The sequence below is a fragment of the Ixodes scapularis genome, unplaced genomic scaffold (genome assembly GCF_016920785.2).
Source record: "Ixodes scapularis isolate PalLabHiFi unplaced genomic scaffold, ASM1692078v2 PGA_scaffold1__304_contigs__length_218370807, whole genome shotgun sequence".
Lineage (NCBI taxonomy): Eukaryota > Metazoa > Arthropoda > Arachnida > Ixodida > Ixodidae > Ixodes > Ixodes scapularis.
Window position 1 is genome coordinate 108,028,190 of NW_024609846.1, and position 18,088 is coordinate 108,046,277.

Genomic DNA, 18,088 nt, shown 5'->3' on the forward strand with positions numbered 1-18,088 from the left:
AATATTGCTTGCACAAGGCTTTATTTAACTCCTCTAACTTTCTTACCAGATACGCTGCTCTTAGGCCAGAATTGTCGGCAATATTTTCACCCAGAGTATTTATTCCGTTTAGCTGAAAAAACAAAAACAAAAAACAACAAATTTGCGTTACATTATTGGAAAGAGCGTAAAACACTATACATAATCGCTCATACTTCCAGAAACAGAGTGCACATATCTTCATAACTTCAATCTATTCGCTTTACTTCGAAAGTGTGAGTACTGATCAACGAGGGCTAGGATGCACATAAGATGAGTAAGGCAGCGATTTTCCTGAAACTTTACTGGCTCACTTTGTCATACAATATTAAATGGTATGTGAATTGAAGAAAGACTTGAGCTACAGGGGAGTCAAGAAGTAGTGGGACATGGATTCACTACTTTACTCTTCCGCTGATTTCAAATATATCATCAAACTTTCAGTATCTTCTATTTATAATAACGTCACTCTCATTCTCTCTCTATATATATATCTCAAAAATCTCTTATACATTGAGTATGGTGATCTATGTTCACATTGCTAATGAACTAGAGTGTATCAAGCATGTGCTTGACAAGATTGGGGAATTGCGGATTAGTGGTGCAAAGAACACAATCTTGTGAAATTTTCACCATTTTTACGAGACAATTAATTTAATACACAAATCATCTAAACGTGTCAAGTATTTTTTTCAGAACTGTTATTCCAAGAACGTTAATTATGCAGTTGTTTTCAGGTAAATGGGAATATTTTTCAACGTGTTCAACTAGTCGAAGATTTTGTGTAATGAAGCGGTTCATCTGAGTGGTGATGCAACCATGGGCGTTGGAATGTAATCTCAAGAGAGAGAGGGAGAAAGAAATCAGTTTCCCTCATAGTTTACGTACCAATAAAAATTGGCTTTTGGGAACATTTGGCCTTGAGGCACTGACATTTTTCCTGTGCTTAAAACATGTGCGTTATTATAAAATAATAACACCAAGTGTACTTTCGCCTCAATTTTTTTTTGTTAAAGTAACTTTCTTTATATAGTTCCTTAATTAGTGACCACACGCGTCTACTTGAATCAAGCTCTGGCTTCTGCCACAAAGCAATGGTTTAGTACGGCAGAGGTAGCGTTTTTATTCTTTTGGAGTAACGAGGCATTTGACCTCGTGTCTCAGCAGATTATGTTCCCTATTGTAGTCTACTCTCCTAAGACACTAATTGCTGAAGAATATCATATTTCTGAAACCGGGTGGCGACTTTTACCATATAGCAACACTCTTGCTCACAAACTTCAGTCATTTTGTTTGTCCTTTTTTTTTAAACGGAATGTAATTTAACGATGCGAATGCTTTGATATCAGTGAGCACGAGATCTGCCAGACCATGCAGACCACTCATTGCGCCCTCTTGTTAGTGCAGGTTACTTCTCGCCTCTAGTTTACGGCCCTCGTCCCTTTGCCCGGTGTTTACAGTTCAACTTTGAGTCACGATTACTTCAGTCTTCAAGATGAGGCGTATCAACACCGAAATGACATAACTTATCTGCCGGGTAACCTACTATTGAAAACTTCCCTTGAAACAACTGGAGCGCCGTCAACGGCAACATCAGCGGCTTCGACGACACCGTCTGCGAACGCCCTAGATATGGCTGTCATCGCTGTCCAGCCTTGAGTGAGTACGGGATCTGCGAGGCCATGCAGACTACTCATTCCGTCTTTTTTTCGTCCAGGCTGGTTGAAATCTCGTGTTTAACGCGAAAAAGAAGCGATTTGTGCTTACTGGTGTCTTTGTTCTGACATGGTTTTTGTAAAACTAATGTGTGACTGTGCTATGAAGTGGGCCTCCTTAAGGCTTTGGAAGACGTTGAGTCAACCCCGGTCCGATGAGTGAAGCTGAACTTAAAAAAAAACAAAACAAATTGGAATGCCTGATATGCTAAAACTAGCCTGTGAACGCTCTCTCGTAAACGCTGAAACTAAGTTGGAAAGCGTGACGTCGCTTAATGAAGTCAAACAAAGCCAATAGTCAATGAAAACCGCCATAACTCATGTTATAGAGAGTTTGGCTGAGGTCCAAACTAAAGCATCTGCGTGACGATGCTTAACGAAGTGGTTTGCATGACACGAAGTTTGATTGAAGTTCTTCAAAAAGTTAGCTGGGATCTATGTAGACCCAAACGAAGATCGTTCCCCTCGTGATAATTTAGTTTTCTACAGGATTGCCGATACACTAACTGAAACCCGGCCACAAACAGATGATACGGTGTTAAACTTATTTAGATGATCACTAAAGCTCCAAAAGTAACGGATGAAGCGATTGTAAGTGCCCTCAGAATCGGTACTTACTGTCAGAGTAAGTGCATACCTGTTATGGTAATGTTTGCATCATCGTAACTAAAATAAAAGATGTGTTACTCTCCAGACCATTGCTAAAATTTAGTCGTGTCAGCATGAGTGAAAATTTTCGCTTAGTGCGCCTCACGCAAGTAAAAAGCTAATATAATTTGCGAAAGTAGTAAATGTCGCTTTGAAGCTTAGATACCATAAAATATACATTAACAATTAATGCTTCATTTACGATCCGGTGATCGATACGACTGTTAAAAATGGTCCCGCTACAGCATCCGTAGTAGCAGACGCACAGTTTTCTCTCCTTTTATTAAACCATCTGAGGCGTTGGGATCGGAATCACAGACCGCGAAGCGTAGTGCTTGCGTTGTATCCATGTCAAATGTATCAGTCCTTTTCACTAATAATAGACGCTTTTTTTAAAGAAACGAGGTGAATTGTGTTCAATTGTTGATTTTTTAAAGTCGATGTTATTCTTTTGGCAGAAACTTGGTTTTGTGTGAAGGTGCTTGACTGTGAACTATTTTGTGGAGTAATAAAATATAATATTTAGAGAAACGACAGATGGAATTGGAGTGGTGGCAGTATATTTATTGCAGTCGCAAATGATGTAAAATATTATTTTTGTAAATACGATTAGCTCTTTAGAAATAATTTGGATGTGTGTTGGTCCTAACCGCAACAAAGGAATTTCGGGATAGTTTAAGACAAACCCTACAGACTGGGGAAAGACGAAAGACAACACAACCTTATTTACAAGATTTCCCAGTTCTCCGAATTTTCTCTGGGTGACTTTAATTATCCTGCCATTGTGTGGACAAAGAGTAATCCATGTACGACCACGTATTCATCCGAATGTAATGACTTTCTTAAACTTTGCTTAGAAATTAACTTAATGCAATTAGTCACTGAACCTACGAGGGTTACCCCGTCATCAACAATTTTTTTGGATCTTATATTGTCAAACCATCCAGATCTTGTTTCTCCAATTTACATCTACCAGGACTTAAGGATTATTGTTTTATGCCTTTAAATGTTAAAGCTTTAGTGCCCAAACCATACGCTCGCACAAAACTAATTCGAGATTATACGAAAGCTGGGTTTGAGAATATTAAAAATGAACTAGCAACATTTCTAGATAATTTCGTGGTGGGGTTCCTACACAGATTAGCTGGAAAAAATTGGCAGTGGCTTTAAAACAATGTGAAATCACTATCCAATCGTTACATTCCCGTAAGGACAGTTTTTGAGAATTCTCAGTCACCGTGGTTTAATAGCGCCTTCACACGTCTCTCAAATAAAAATAAACGATTATTTAGTGCTGCTTACTTCACAACGTGTAAACAACTTTGCACAAAATATCCCGCAGCCGCTGAGGCGTGCAAAAAAGACATTGACAATGAAAAGGTTTATTAATTTCACGCGCAAACTACCGAAAATGTTATTAACAAACCCATAAAAGTTAGAAATATTATGTAAAAAGATCCAATTCTTCAGTCGTGCTAAAAACTGAGTGGCACTAGTATGCCGTTGACAGCGAGCGCTAATGCTTTGAATACAGATTTCGCTAATTCTTTTTCACGTGATGATAGGCAATAATGCCTAGTACTGTGGAGTTCTGAATTTTTGCGAATGGACCACTCTGCCATATTATGCTGGGTTTAACATCATGGTGATAGGTTAAAGTTATCTCGTTTTAGGAAGAGTGGATTGTATACATTCTAAATTTAAAAAAAAAACTAACATATGTTCGTTAATTATACTAGACACACTGTATCAACATTCTACGCAAAAGTATATTTTTCATTTAGAGTGAAAAGTAGCAAAAGTGGCTCTCATTTAGAAAACAGGTGACAAACATTCCCATCTCAATTATCGGGTGATTTTCAATACTAGTGCTTTCTGCAAAATTCTTGATCACATAATATTTTCCTACCTTGTCAGTTTCTTGGAATATCATTTTTAATCCATCTCAACATGGTTTCAAAAGACATTTTCATGCGAAACTCAAATTCCATCACTCACTCATGATCGTCATTCAAAGTTAAACCTAGGATCCCAGGCTGCCTACACAATTTTGGCCTTTGCCAAAGCTTTCGACAACGTCTATCACAACCTTCTCATTCGTAGACTATCAAAACTGATGAGCCACTGAACAAAAACAAATCAATTTTTTTCCAGAAAGTAAACAAACTTTCCAGATAGTTTGAATTATTTTCAACAGTGTGGTTGGGACACGCGTGTCGAAAAATTCACTTTAAGCGAAAAAATATTTTTTGTGTGTGTAATATTCACGGCGCAAGATTTATTTTAAATTCTGCGCGCAATGACCATGACGTCACGAAAGTGTCATTCACTCTCTCCACATCAACATGATGGCCAAGCCGATGCACCTCTCCTCCACGCGCCCCAAATTCCGTGAGAGAAAACAAGTGGAAAGGAAATGTCTACCGACTAAATCGCGTCTCCCGCCGTCAAAGTTCCTCAATTTTCGTTTTTCGTGTTAAATTTATTTTTTGACACGCGTGTCTCAGCGATAGGGCGGCATTTTGAGCAGTCCTCACTCAAACTCACAATCACCATTTTTTCCAAAATTGGAACTAGCGCCCACTCACGATCACGATTTATTCAAAATAGAGTCATGACCCGGACTCACCCTCACCGTTCAACTCAAAACAAAACTCATTCGACGACATCATCATGGTCGGCACGCTGACAAATCATCACGGTCATCACGCTCACAGGTCATCACGAAACATCAGACTGACAGGTCATCAGACTCACAGGTCATCAAACTTACAGGTCCTCACGGTCCTCACACTCACAGGTAATCACTGTCCTCACGGCACTCAAACTCACAGGTCCTCACGGTCCTCATGGCCCTCACGACACTCACCCTCACAGGTTCTCACGGTTCTCACACTCACAGGTCATCATGCTCATTACAATCACAGGTCGTCACGGTCCTCACACTCACAGCTCCTCAAAGTCCTCGCACTTACACAGGTCCACACACTCAGCACACTCATAGGTTCAGGTTCTTACACTCACAGGTCATCACGGTTACAGGTTGCTTCTTTGTGATATTCTTTTCTTCCCCGCAAGCCGTTGGTTTGTCTTCGCCGTGAGTCGTGCGGCGGGGAAACTATCCCAAAACAGTGAACTTCTGAACAGCCTATCCAATTTAAAAGAAATATAATACGTTTTTGTTTATGTTCCGCACATTTCTACCAAATGCGGTTAACTTGGTTTAATTACGAAAGAAACTAAATGCAAGCTGACCAACATGGGTGTGTTGAACTTTCGCCTGTTGACAAGGGCGGCGGTAAAACAAAAACGCGTCTTCCGACTGGTTACACAGACAACGTCGCAGTGGTTAGAGCATCGCCTCGCTGTGCATACCTCGCTTATTTGTACACAAACGAATTCTACATATATCACCCCCGTTTCTTTTTTATCTTGTGCCACCCACACGTGCTTCTACGGAAGTTTATGCAGCATATATACGTATATGCATCGACCAAATTTTTTCTGTTTTTAGAGGGCGGTAATATTAATTATAAGGTGGTTTCACGTGACGTACCTCTGGTTTGAAACCCACCATCACCCGTGTTGGCAGTGGTGTCCTTCCATCGTATGCTGCTCTACGAGCAGAGGCCGCGGAGGCTGAGTTTTCCTTCTCAGTTGAGTTGCTTCTGCTTTTGTTGATCGACCGTGCTTGCCGGAGTAGGCTGCGATTTAAGGAATCCTCGGCAGGCATTCTTTTGCAGTCCTCCCGGCCTCTATAAAATTTCAGCATTTATTTTCGTGATACATGCAACCGTCCTAGAATTGGTTTTGTTTTGATTGATTTGGCATGGCTTTGCTTGGCTTGGTTTGGAGTGGTTTGGGGGTTCGGGGTCGTCTCCGTGTGTCTCTTTGTCGCTCTGTCGGTCACGTAGGGCGCGCCACTTTCCATGTGGCTAGCCGCGTCATTCTTGGCGCGCAGTTCTATAATGGGCAGTCATGCTGTTTATCGAACAAGGTTTCATTGACAAATCGTTTCAGCGACACTGCGATGTTTCATCGGGAGATCATTTCTTCGACATTTGTTTCATTGATGTGCCATCCGCAGATCGTTTCTTCGACATTCTATACTCGACAGCGCTTACTACATTCGTCGACATTTTCTTTACTCGGACATCTAGACGACATTTCTCTTTCTCTCTCTTTCATTGACGCGGCGTTGGCTTATTGACGTTTCGGGCTCTTCGCGTGTTCACAGCGTACTACGGTGTCCGCTACGGACAGGGCGCAGGTTGTGCAAGCGCAAATGCTCCTCACTCTTTGTACGCAGTGTGCTGTGCGCTTACGTTGCTGGAGTGGTGCGTGCAACGTGGCGACCTTTTGGGTACGTTTGGCCGTTTGGGCGGGCGCTCGCCCTCTCTAGCGGATATTTGTTTACGTAAGGAGCGTGCCCTATGCAGCTCAGGCTCGGCGCTCGGCAGCCAGACGGCTAGGCGTTATTGTTACTTTCTGTCGTGCTTTAGGCTGCGTGCACACTCGAAGCTGGCGAGATGCTGAATCGTTCTAAATTTTTTCTAAAAAGGGGTTTCTTGGCGCAGTGCAGGCGTAGTATACTGCTCATTTGTTTATAGAATCATGTGAGGCTTACTTTGTACCCAGTAACGCACGCGAAATACTAAAACTGACGTTTTGCAGTTTTGTCTAGCATGTGTTCCGATATATGTAGTCATGTAGACGTTAACCTGTCGGTTTCAGTAGTCTTTAAAAGTCAATGAACGAGGTATTTACATTGCTGCAGCTTCTAAAGTCGGAGCTGGCGGAGATCCATCGTCTACGTCGTCGTCATTGCTATCGGGCAGCTGACCGATTCTAAGTACTCGAGTTCTCGCTGGAAGCGTAATCTTACTTGTATAGTATTCAACAGTGCGCATCCGTGTGTGCTGTAGTGAACATTTCAAGTCCGACCTATCAATAGTTTATTGTTATCAACCAGGATAACGCAATATCTGTAAACACCTCCAGACAAAGAGAGCGGGAGCTCGCCGTTCACTTTGACCAGTAGACCGATCTCACCAACCGTCTGAAGCGTGCGTGACGCAGCGACAGTTGTACTTCACATGAGACAGCGGAATTGCACGAGACGGCTCGTGATCGACAGGCGCAAGCCTACAGCGGCGTTCACCTCTCGTGCGGAAAGACTGCAGTTCCCGCAATGCATTGCGCCAGAGCAGGCGTAGCGAAACTGGCGGTGAGTTGGGCCTATTACATCAAGCCAGGTTCACACATCTGTGTTCCGAGCGACAGAAATGACAGAAACAGCACGAACGACATTGCACCGGGACAATTCTGTTCGCATTACAGAGCGTGACAGATAACGCAATGAGCAGCTTTATCGAGCAATCATTAGTCATGGTTGTCCCGGTGTCATCCCGTTCGTGTCGTTTTTAACGTTCCTGTAGCTTGGAACGCAGATGTGTGAACCAGCCTTTACGAGACTACTCTGATATTACGCTTGAACGTCGCAGAAAATCGGTCTTCCCGCTTTTTCGAGGTGTCGCTACGGGTAGGAATTCTAGCGGGGTCTATATAAGTGAATTCTTCGGCACACAAGCGTCAGTGCAGGTTATGACTTTGTCAACATTGCCTGAAGCCTATTCCTATTATAAAATAAAATATTAAAGGTCTCTTCATGGTTCTTTTAAGTGTGGGTGTTTGCGCGACATGAAATGCCACAGCTTTGCGACCGCAACACCTCACACGGGCACAGTGTCCCTCCTTATCAAAATTGAACCGGGCGGTGTTTTCAATTACAATATTTATCATTATTTCGCGCATTCAGTTCCCGAAAATTAGCAGCACATTCGGGAAGTTGAAGTTGAGTGGTATTTTTTTTTATAATTCGCAAAAATTATGACAAACGGTCTCTCTAGTCATTTAGTCGCACATTCACAAAGATATTATAATTTATGTTACATAATTATCAAACCCGCGGCGTTTCTGTGACCATCATTCGAGACAGAGTCTATGTAGCTCGGTTAACAAGTATTCATTCAACGCAGTAGCACACTTCAACGACACGCTGATCAACCTTGCCCTCTGCTACACCATTGTAAAATTTTATTACGGACCTGACTCATCGCGCTATGTGTCATGGTGTGCTACTGCATTCAAGCGATAAGAAGTGTTTCAGAATTGAATTGTAAAATGTCGGTTATCAAATATATCCTTTTTGTTTTACAAGAAATTCTTTACTCGCTTTTAGTACCTATGCATTCAACCGTAATAACGTAAAAATGCAGCATGAATAAATAACGGGCAAAGGGAGCACAGCGTCATGCACGAAGCCCGAGAAGCCCGGGCAATTGGCGCCTTAAAGTCCCGTCCAGCCGGCGCGCGGGCAACTCGGCCATGGCCGTGGCCCGTGGGGCAGGCGCCACGACGTTCCGGCGCCGGCGTCACCTACCTCTCAGTGTAAGCAGGCACACGGCACACGACGAATTCTACGAATCCCGATGAGTCCATAAATTCATTGGAGTGAGACACGTGACAGCGTCTCACAGGCGTTCATTCTAGATGCCACCTGTCTCTATGCGACGCTCTAATCGGCCCACTGAGACGTAGCTTCCACAGTTTGCTAAGTCATACTGAAACAGGCTTATAGATGTGCCCATAGGCAACCAGCAATGCAGTTTGGCACTACACTTCGCACCATCTAGCGGCTGCAAAATAAAACAAATTGGGTAGGCCATGGTGGCACGGGTAGGGGACTGCAGGCAGGCGCATTTATATAGAAACCTCGTGTGAACGTGGCATTTCGGATAGGTGTGAGCCTTTTTGTAACAGTTTTTCGTAAAAGTAATCTTAACTTCACGTCTCTATGACCTCACCGGGTTCCTGTGACATCTCGTCTGCTCCTAGAGTTTACCCCCAAAATAAATGTCGCTACTGCTGCATAAAAGGCTGCCACTGTCGCGAAGGTGACTCAAGCGTCAAACTTTAGCGCTTCCCTTTAAGATCTTGGGAAGCGACACGACGACAAAATGGATTACTGCAGTGCGACGCATTAAGTAAGTGAATTTTACATTAATTCTTGAAGTGAACAAAGATAGATGTGCAGGTTTGGAAAGTGGTCTGACAAACTCGTTTTGCAAACTACTCGGCAAAATATCAAAATTATTCAAGTTGTTTTACGAGTCTCTGTGACAACCACATAAAGAAATACATTAGACAAAATCAGTCCGACAGTTTTGTCGCTGTGTTGTCGAGAATCAGGCGATGAGTTCTCCAAGCTTGAGGCCCGTCGGCCCGTTGTGGCACTCGTAGTTGCAAGCGTGCATTTAGTCGCGACCGCGCGCGCCGTTCGGCACGCGCGGTCGCAACAAAAACCTGCGGGTTTTGAAATAGTGGATTTTCATAGAACAAATCTTCGTTTGTTTCGGCTACCAAATCTCATCCTGAGTACAGTAACAAATGTGACGGCGTGCAGAAAACAGGATGCAAAAATTTTTGTTCGGAAAAAGCTCATGCGAATCGGAAATATTCTTCGCACACGTACACTATGTTGCCTGGCGCCCTTTTACACCAGGCTTGTGTACACCATGAAGAGTTTGGTTCTAATTATTCATATTTTATTCTAGTGTCGTGCGGGTGTCCGGAGAAGAAGAAGACGGTTGAGCGAGGCGCAAGTGGAGGACAGCCGGCGAGGAAAGAGGAAGAGCGTGCTACACTAGGGCTGGGGCCGGGCAAGAACGATAGAGCCATTCTGGCTGGTCTGACCCATGGTGATCCCCGGATCATTCCACCAGCGAGGTTTCGATCAAGATTGGCGAAAACGGCGAGCCCTGGCCATACCGGCCTAGGCCATGACGATCCACGAGTGGTTCCGCAGCCATTTTCGGGCTAAGACAGCCCGCAACACTTAGCCTACACAGCGCTGGCGTGGGAAGCACGATCCGCAAGCGTGGACACGGACTCCGACTGCGTGCTATGAACGACAGGCGACAACTAGGGTCGGCGGGTCCGGACTGCCGCCTCTCGAAAACGGGCAACCATTCTATTCGCTACCTTCTTGTTGTGTTGTGTCACTTCCCGGGAGAGGAGCGAACCACAGACCGATCGGGAGGCGATTATTATAGATGACCCCACAGGTGGTAAAGACACCTTAAACTGGTGTCCAAATGCCAACTCTAGAATATGCTTTAAACAGTTCGGCCTTTCAGGGCTCCGACGGTGTGAAAAAAAAAACGCATAAAAGAACCAGGGACATGGCGCGTACGTGCACACTTGGGCTGTCGAAATTGGGGTCGGCGCCACTCGCCACGGCCCGACGAGCAGATTGTCCTCCCCATTAACAGAGACCAGAGACAGCTCCGCTTGTGGCGCTGAATGCAGCACTCTGTGGCGCCTGCTGGCTATCGTGCACTCGCGCCACCTTGCCACGAACGACACACAAAAGCATGATATCGCACAATGAGAAAGATCTCATTCGAAGCTTTGATCGATCATGACGCCGCCCTTTTTGCACTTTCTGAGTGATGACTCATTTGCGAAAGGTACAGTGAGGTGCGCGGAAAGATAAAACGGTTTGTGTGTCTGAGTGCTGATAAAGATCATGTAAGTAACTCAATTTATCGCAGCTATGTGAAAGTTGTAGTTGACGCAATCATAAATTGCTGTGCCCACCGGCACCAACTTGGCAACGGGAGCCGAAATCCACACGATCCTTTCCATGCCACAGAGAGGGGAGCGCTAACCGTTTGGAGCGCTTCTTCAACTCCGACGTTACCGCGCCGCTTCGAGGCGCCATCAGTCCGTTGGCGTTTCGCCGTCTGCCGTGAATGGAAGAGCGAACGCCGAGGAGAGACGAAAGCGAACCCCGCCTTCTGTTTTGTTTGCCCTCCACAGCTGGTTCAGACACTGCGGAGGGCGCTGGGAAGGAGGAGGCTGCCAGAACAAGCACCCCCCTCCTCCTCCTCCGCCCTCCACAGGACATAGCGCGTTTACATGGCCGAGGAACAGGCGAGCGACACCCAAACCCACCCTGATCCCCGCGCAGCAGATGTGAAGCGAGAGTCTCCTCGCCCGCTAAAATTGCCCGGGAGCTCACCTGGCCATCCCAGCCAAAATAATGCCAGATCTCATGGTGACTCATGATGGCCATGGTCATCAGACTCACGTCATCACGCACACTAATGCTATCACCGGACTCAAATCCACCCTAAGCCCCACATCTTGATTCAGGCTCATGCTCATGAGCCTTGAAGCTCACAATCACACTCAAGAGATCTCAAAACTCACCCTCATGGGTCCTCAGAACTCACGCTCACGCTCATCAGTTTTCAGAACTCACACTCAAGCTCATGAGTTCTCGGGACTCAAACTCACACTCAAGAATTTTCTGAACTCACGATCACAATCACTATCAAACTCACGCTCATTAGTTCGCAGAACTTACACACACACTCATGAGTTCTTAAAACTCACGATCACACTCACGGTCAGACTCACGCTCATGAGTTCTCAGGACTTACAGTCACACTCACATTCATCAGTTCACGTAACTCACTATCAAACTCACAATCACACTTGCAATTTTCCGAGACTCGAGGCCTCCCCTTGATCACCTCAACTCTGACGGTGTGCGTGAGTGATCGTGAGTGATCGCACTCATGAGGGAGAATGCCTAGGTATCTCAATCAGACTGTTTTTCCTCCTTTAACATAGACTTTAACAATCTTACATGAATTCAATCTTCCTTAATCAACAGCTTCGAATTCGTAACTATCAATAATTCGAGCCCTTCTCTCGCTACCGTTGGTTCCGGCGTTCTGCAGCGATCTGTCTTAGGACCATAGTCATTCTTAATTTATGTTAAGAATCGTCCACTTCACATCCCCTTACCTATCTGTTTACTTGCTGATGTCTGTTTGATTTATTGGAAAATAATTGACCATAGTGACGGCTATGTGCACTAGTCTTATATTAACAATATTGTCCAGTGGCGTGACATGTTTTATGGGCCGTAATTCTAACAATTGTAAATCTATGTGCGTATAGCTAGTCCTACGAAAATTTTAGTTACCTTCCTAATACAGCGAATGTAGAAGCTGTTACATTGTACAAATATTTAGACATGCACTAAACTTACAACTTCTCCTGGAAAGCTAATATTCAGTACATCACATACAATGCTAATACCATGTTAGGTTATATTAGGTGTAATTTTTCACTAACGCCTGTACCTTTCAAGTTAATTTTGCAGAAAACCCCAATTCGACCCAAATTAGAATATGCAGCATCTATCTGAGATCCCTGTTATGCCTTCCTCATTGATGCATTGAAAGCCATCCAAAACAGATCTGCTCGTTTCATAGTCACTAATTATCACTACACAAGTAGTGCCATAAATATATCAAACCTTATCGCTCCCTTCCTTTATTCTACGTCGGAAAATTTCACTCCACTCCTCATTTCACAAAGTGTACTTTTATAATTCTATACTACGGAAAAAATTAATTGTACGCCCAATTTAAGTTTCCTCTCGTCTTGCTCATCAACAGAAGTTTGGTATCCCCAGCGTTAACACAAATTACATTTCATTCATCCTTTCTTCCTCGTACATTTCAAAAATGGAATCACCTTCTTTCCTCGTACATTTCAAAAATGGAATCCATTATGGAATTGCTTCCATAATGGACTAGGTTCATTTTAAAATCTTCGTTACCTAATTGTTTACTGGCGTTGGTAACATGCCCGCGTAGTCACTGGGAACATCGCCCGCAAACAGAATAAACGTGGCTGGGCGCCGCCGATGCCGTACCGACCATTTTCGTCTTCTGGGGAGTTGCCGGTCCCGGTCCAGTAGGACCGTGGCGGCAGACCGGCACTGCCCCTACCACAACCAGCTGTTATGTGCTACTTCGGTTGTTCAAGAAAAAATCCATGATTATTTTGTTTAACGATCACGTATGTTAGGACGTCACTTACCGGCAAGTTCACTTCTTTTACGGTAACGTTGCTGTACTGGTCTATAAAGCATTGAGCTCTCTTTACAAATTCTTTCTTTGAGCTCTCGGTCCACCAGTTTCGCAGCTCTCCATCAGCATCAAATTGACTTCCTGATGGCAGAAGTGGACAGAGCATAAAGGTAAGCATTAAAATTTTATCTGATTTGTAGCTTAGCCAAACAATGCCATAATGAAAACAGCTAAGACTTAATTGCGAGCTAAAAGTATGTTTCTTTCCTCTACAGCTCGTTAAAAAATTACAGGCAGGAAACACGAAGATATCTTAATCATCATAATTTCGAACTTTCCTTGTTAGCGTTTGCCATATTAAAAAAAAAATATTTGGCCAAAGAGCCCAAACACGTACCTGAACTCTGCTCACTTCACTTCCTTACCACACAATAATGTCTGTCTGGTATAGTCACATTCACCATGGCAGCGAAACCTATCCTGAATAAACATATACGCGAAAGCAGCTTCTGAAGCGAGCAATGGCCGACGTAAGCTTCCGAACACGGTCTCCGGCAATCAACGCGGCAATTCTCGCCAAAACCGAACGCGCAGGTGCTGAGGTAGAAACTGATAGCAGGACGAGCTCGGCTGGTCAGCCCCAAGCGGCAAGCACGCCGCTAGGGGCTGGCCAGACGAGCATCGCTGCAAAGCGGCAGATGCGCCTGCCGTTGCATCATCGCGTGCTAGTGTTGCGTTCGTTTTCAGAGGCTGCAAGACGCATTGGTCGTGATGCTTGCGCACGCTAAGCTTACTATGTGGATTTAGCAGGAATGACGTTTCGGTGGAAAGGTTACAGGAAAACCGTACCCAATAGGCGTACCCACTACAGAAGACCATATCTTGTCTTCTATATTGGGCACGCTTTGGTCTGTGTGGAAGCATAGATTGGAGACCCAAACTAGCGTTTTCGCGTATACATTATTAGAAGACATTGAGAACATGACGTCGGCTGTAGCTAGCTACCGACTGCGTTCTCGCGTGCCTCTATCCAGCAGTCGCTTCTTTTTACAGTCACGGTGACCATAGCATATGGTATTTACCATTTGGAAGAAGACGGCGATTTGTGAAGACCAAGTGAGCGTTTTGGCTCTTTCGCAATGCTTGTCAACGGGCGGAATGTGAGGGAAGTGATTTTGAGGCAACGTTACTGTATATCGCACGTCGGGACACACCCGAAAGCGGTGATTGCTGAGAGACAAAGACGTTTATTCATGCGCTTTTGGTTGCGACTACAGCGGGCTGGCGGCGCTGCTTGTAGCGGTAATGCGTATAATGATGCCGCTGCCCACATCTCCCTTTCTTTAATAAAAGCAAACAAGTCTGGATCTAAGGCTTTGCTCAGTCACACTTTATGTAGCGACACGACTTGCGGAGCTGCTGTGAGCTTCTCTGTAGTGCCACCGGTTGGAATCCCGAAGGCTGTGGCGTCGTCGTTGTAGGGCTGTGGGAGCGGATATGCTCTCAGTTGCGACGAGGCTGTGGTTCATCTTCGTTCGCCACTATGTAGGATCAGGGTGCAGGGCCGTCTGTGACTACGTCTGCTGGCGACCAGTGAGAGGTCCAACAGTCGAACACAAAGACCGTCGACCCAGGGTGCCGACGCCCTAGAGTTCTTGTACGTTTCTTGTAGTAGGTCTGTTTGCTCTGGCGCATCTCCTTAAGCCTTGCAGTCACCTGCTGGGGCGGCACTGTCTCAGGCTCTAAAAGCTTGCGGTGCGTAGGCAGCAATGTCCTTGTCCTTCTTCCCATCAGACGCTGGACTGGGGATTGCTGGAGCCTGTCTCTTGGCATGTTCCTCCATTCCAACAGGGCGCTGTAGAGGTCTGCCGTGTCGTAGAGAGTCGTGCTCAGAAGCTTCTTTGCCTCTTGGACGGCTCGCTCAACCATTGCGTTGGAACGGGGGTAGTGTGGACTTGATGTCGCGTGGATGATGTCACACCGCTCCATGGATTCAGCAAACTTGTGTCTGTTAAACTGTGGCCCTTTGTCACTGGTCAGCTTGTTGGGAAGACCATGCGTAATGAATACCGCTTCGCAGAACTTTCTGATAACAATTGCCCTTCTGCGTTTCAAGTGTCGAAGTTCGAAATAAAACGAATAAAAGACCACGATGATCACATACTCTTCTTCTGCTTGGTGGAAAAGGTCCACGCCAACTGTCTGCCAGGGCACTTCTGGGACATCATGGCTCATCATCAGCAGCCGTTGTTTCCTATGCTTGTGTTGTCTGCAAAGCGCACATCTTTCCACTTTCTCGTGGGTGTCCGCTGATATTCCAGATCAAAACATGACGTCTCTGGCACGTTGTTTCATCTGTTTTGTACCCCCATGGGCTGCATGCAGGAGGAAGGACTTCGTTCCTCGTAGTGCAGGGAATGATCAGTCTGTTTGATCGGAAGAGGAGGTCGCCTTCCAAATGGATCTCATCAAGGTACGGCCATTAGGCTCGGATTTGTTCAGGGATTACGTTTTTGTCCTCTGGCCACTTCGTGCTTGCATACTCCCTCAGGATGCGGAGATACTCATCTTGGTTCGTTGCCCGCTTGATCTGTGGAAGTCTTTCTGCGGAAACTGAAAGCTCTTGAATTACGTTCACTTGGAAGTGTTCTTCCTCTGGTACCTTCCCTTTCAATGGAAACCGATACAGGGCGTCTCTGATGAGCATCTCGTTTCCCAGCTTGTATTTATCTTAAGTGAATATTTCTGGAGAACCAGGCGCATTCTTTGCAGACGTAGCGGACACTGGTGAAGCGATCTCCTGATCATCGTCTCGAGAGGGCGGTGGTCACTTTCCACCAGGATGCACGGCTGAGCGAAGACGTAGTCGTGAAAGCGTGAGCAGTCATGCAAAACGGCTAGCATCTCCTTTTAAATTTTTGCATATCTCTCTTGACTTCAGTCAGTGAGCAAGAAGAGTAGGCCAGGGGGCGTCCATTCTGCAGGATGACCGCTCCTAGTCCTCGTTGGCTAGCATCTACCTGCAACACAAGGGGCTGCGTCTTGTCGTAGTGTGCCAGAACCAGTGCCTGTGATAGGGCTGTCCGAAGACGCTGAAAGATCTCTTGTTGCTCTTGTTGGGAGTCGGTCGAGAACCAAGCATTGTCCCTCTTTAGCAGGTCTCGTTGAGGTGCACTTATGTCCGACGTGTTCGGAATAAACCTGGCAACGAAGTTCACCATTCCCAGAAATGTGTTCTGTTTCTTTGAATATGTTTTTATTTATGTCTGCAAATACCTGGAATCTGAACTGCAAGTATGTCCTCCGCTCTGTTCGAGTCGATTGAGAGTCTTTTGTCGGTTAGCACAAAGCCGAGGTAGCGTACCTCCGCTTTCAAGAAGTGGCACTTGGCCAGGTTCAGCTTGAGGTTCACCTCTTGGCACCATTGCAGGACATTTTATAGATGTCTGTCGTGCTCTTCTTTTGTGAAACTCCACACCAGTATGTCGTCCATGACCACTTCGACGTCGTTGAGACCTCTGAGCACCTGATGCATTGCTCTATAGAAGACGTCTGGGGCAGCGACAATTTCGAATGGCAACCGGAGGATATTATATCTTCCGTAATGCGTGCTCATGGTAGACAAATAGGAGCAGGGCTTGTCAAATCGAATCTGTCAAAATCCTGTGGCGTCTAATGTAGAAAAGTACTTGGCACCCTCGATGTTTATGACGATGTCCTCCAGCGTCGGCATGTGGCAATGCTCCCTCCTGAGCGCTTTTTTGAGGTCAAATGAGTCCAAGCATATTCTTATAGTGGTCTTCTTGACCACAACTACCATCTGGCTGGCCCATTCAGTCAGTTCGGTGATGGGGGTTATCACTTCATTTACTTCTATTTGGTCGATTTCAGCCTTGACCTTGTCACGGTGTGCCAGTGCGACGCTACGGGCTGGCTTAACTACACCTTGCGATCCTTGGTACAGTTTCATGTGGTACACCACCCCACGTAGTTCACCTAGACCCTTGAACGTCTCTTCAAACGGTCGTGCCGCTTTGTAGAGTTGGCCCTCTACTGCCACTGTGGCCACAAGTGTGATGAGCCCTATCTCGTGGGGCAGTTCACCACTGAAGGTTGCTTGCACCGGCACTCGCACAACGCAAAACGGTGCCCGAGCAGCTCCATGTTTGCTGGACACTTGCAGAGTCACCTTTCCGGCTGCTTTCTTTTTCTGGCCGAAAAATGTTTTCAGTAGTGCGCTGCTTGGCTCCAACTCCTTGTACACACAAGGAGTTGGAGCCAAGCAGCGCACTACTGTTGGAGCCAAGCAGCGCACGCCTTCAGTTGCTTGAGTGAAATCACTGAACTGTTTGCTCGTGTATCCAAGTTGCGAAACCACTGGCTTTCCTTCAATGTTGATCTCGGCTTTCCGGACTCCACCTTTTTGCGTGTAGCTCGACGAGACAGCACGGAGAAAGCAGCCTCCTTCGCATTTTACGCTGTCAACCTTCCGAGTCTTCATCTGTCCGGCGCCTCTCTTGTTAGGCTTCTTTGATCGGCAGACGCTCGCGAAGTGGTTGAGCTTTCCGGACTGCTTGCATTTCTTGCCTTCTGTGGGGCAGGCTTAGTTCTTCTGGTACGCGTAACCGCACTTCGCTCACGCCTTGTTAATCTGTACGAAGTTGCCCTCTTCAGTGCCGTCCTGGTGCTTGTCGGCGTTGCCGCGGCCTACTTCGGTCGTTTTCTGTATCTCTTGTACCTGCTTGGTCGTCT

General features: G+C 45.7%; 1 protein-coding gene across 1 annotated transcript in view; it reads right to left on the minus strand.

Annotated features, from left to right (window-relative positions):
- LOC115310771 (neprilysin-1-like) overlaps nucleotides 1-18,088 on the minus strand; it is a 163,130-nt gene that overhangs the window by 12,173 nt on the left and 132,869 nt on the right. The window contains exons 16-17 of the mRNA XM_040212952.3: nucleotides 13,347-13,477; nucleotides 47-112 (exon numbers count right to left, since the gene is read on the minus strand). Of these exons, the coding sequence (XP_040068886.1) occupies nucleotides 47-112; nucleotides 13,347-13,477 (197 nt within the window). The remainder of the gene's footprint in view (nucleotides 1-46; nucleotides 113-13,346; nucleotides 13,478-18,088) is intronic.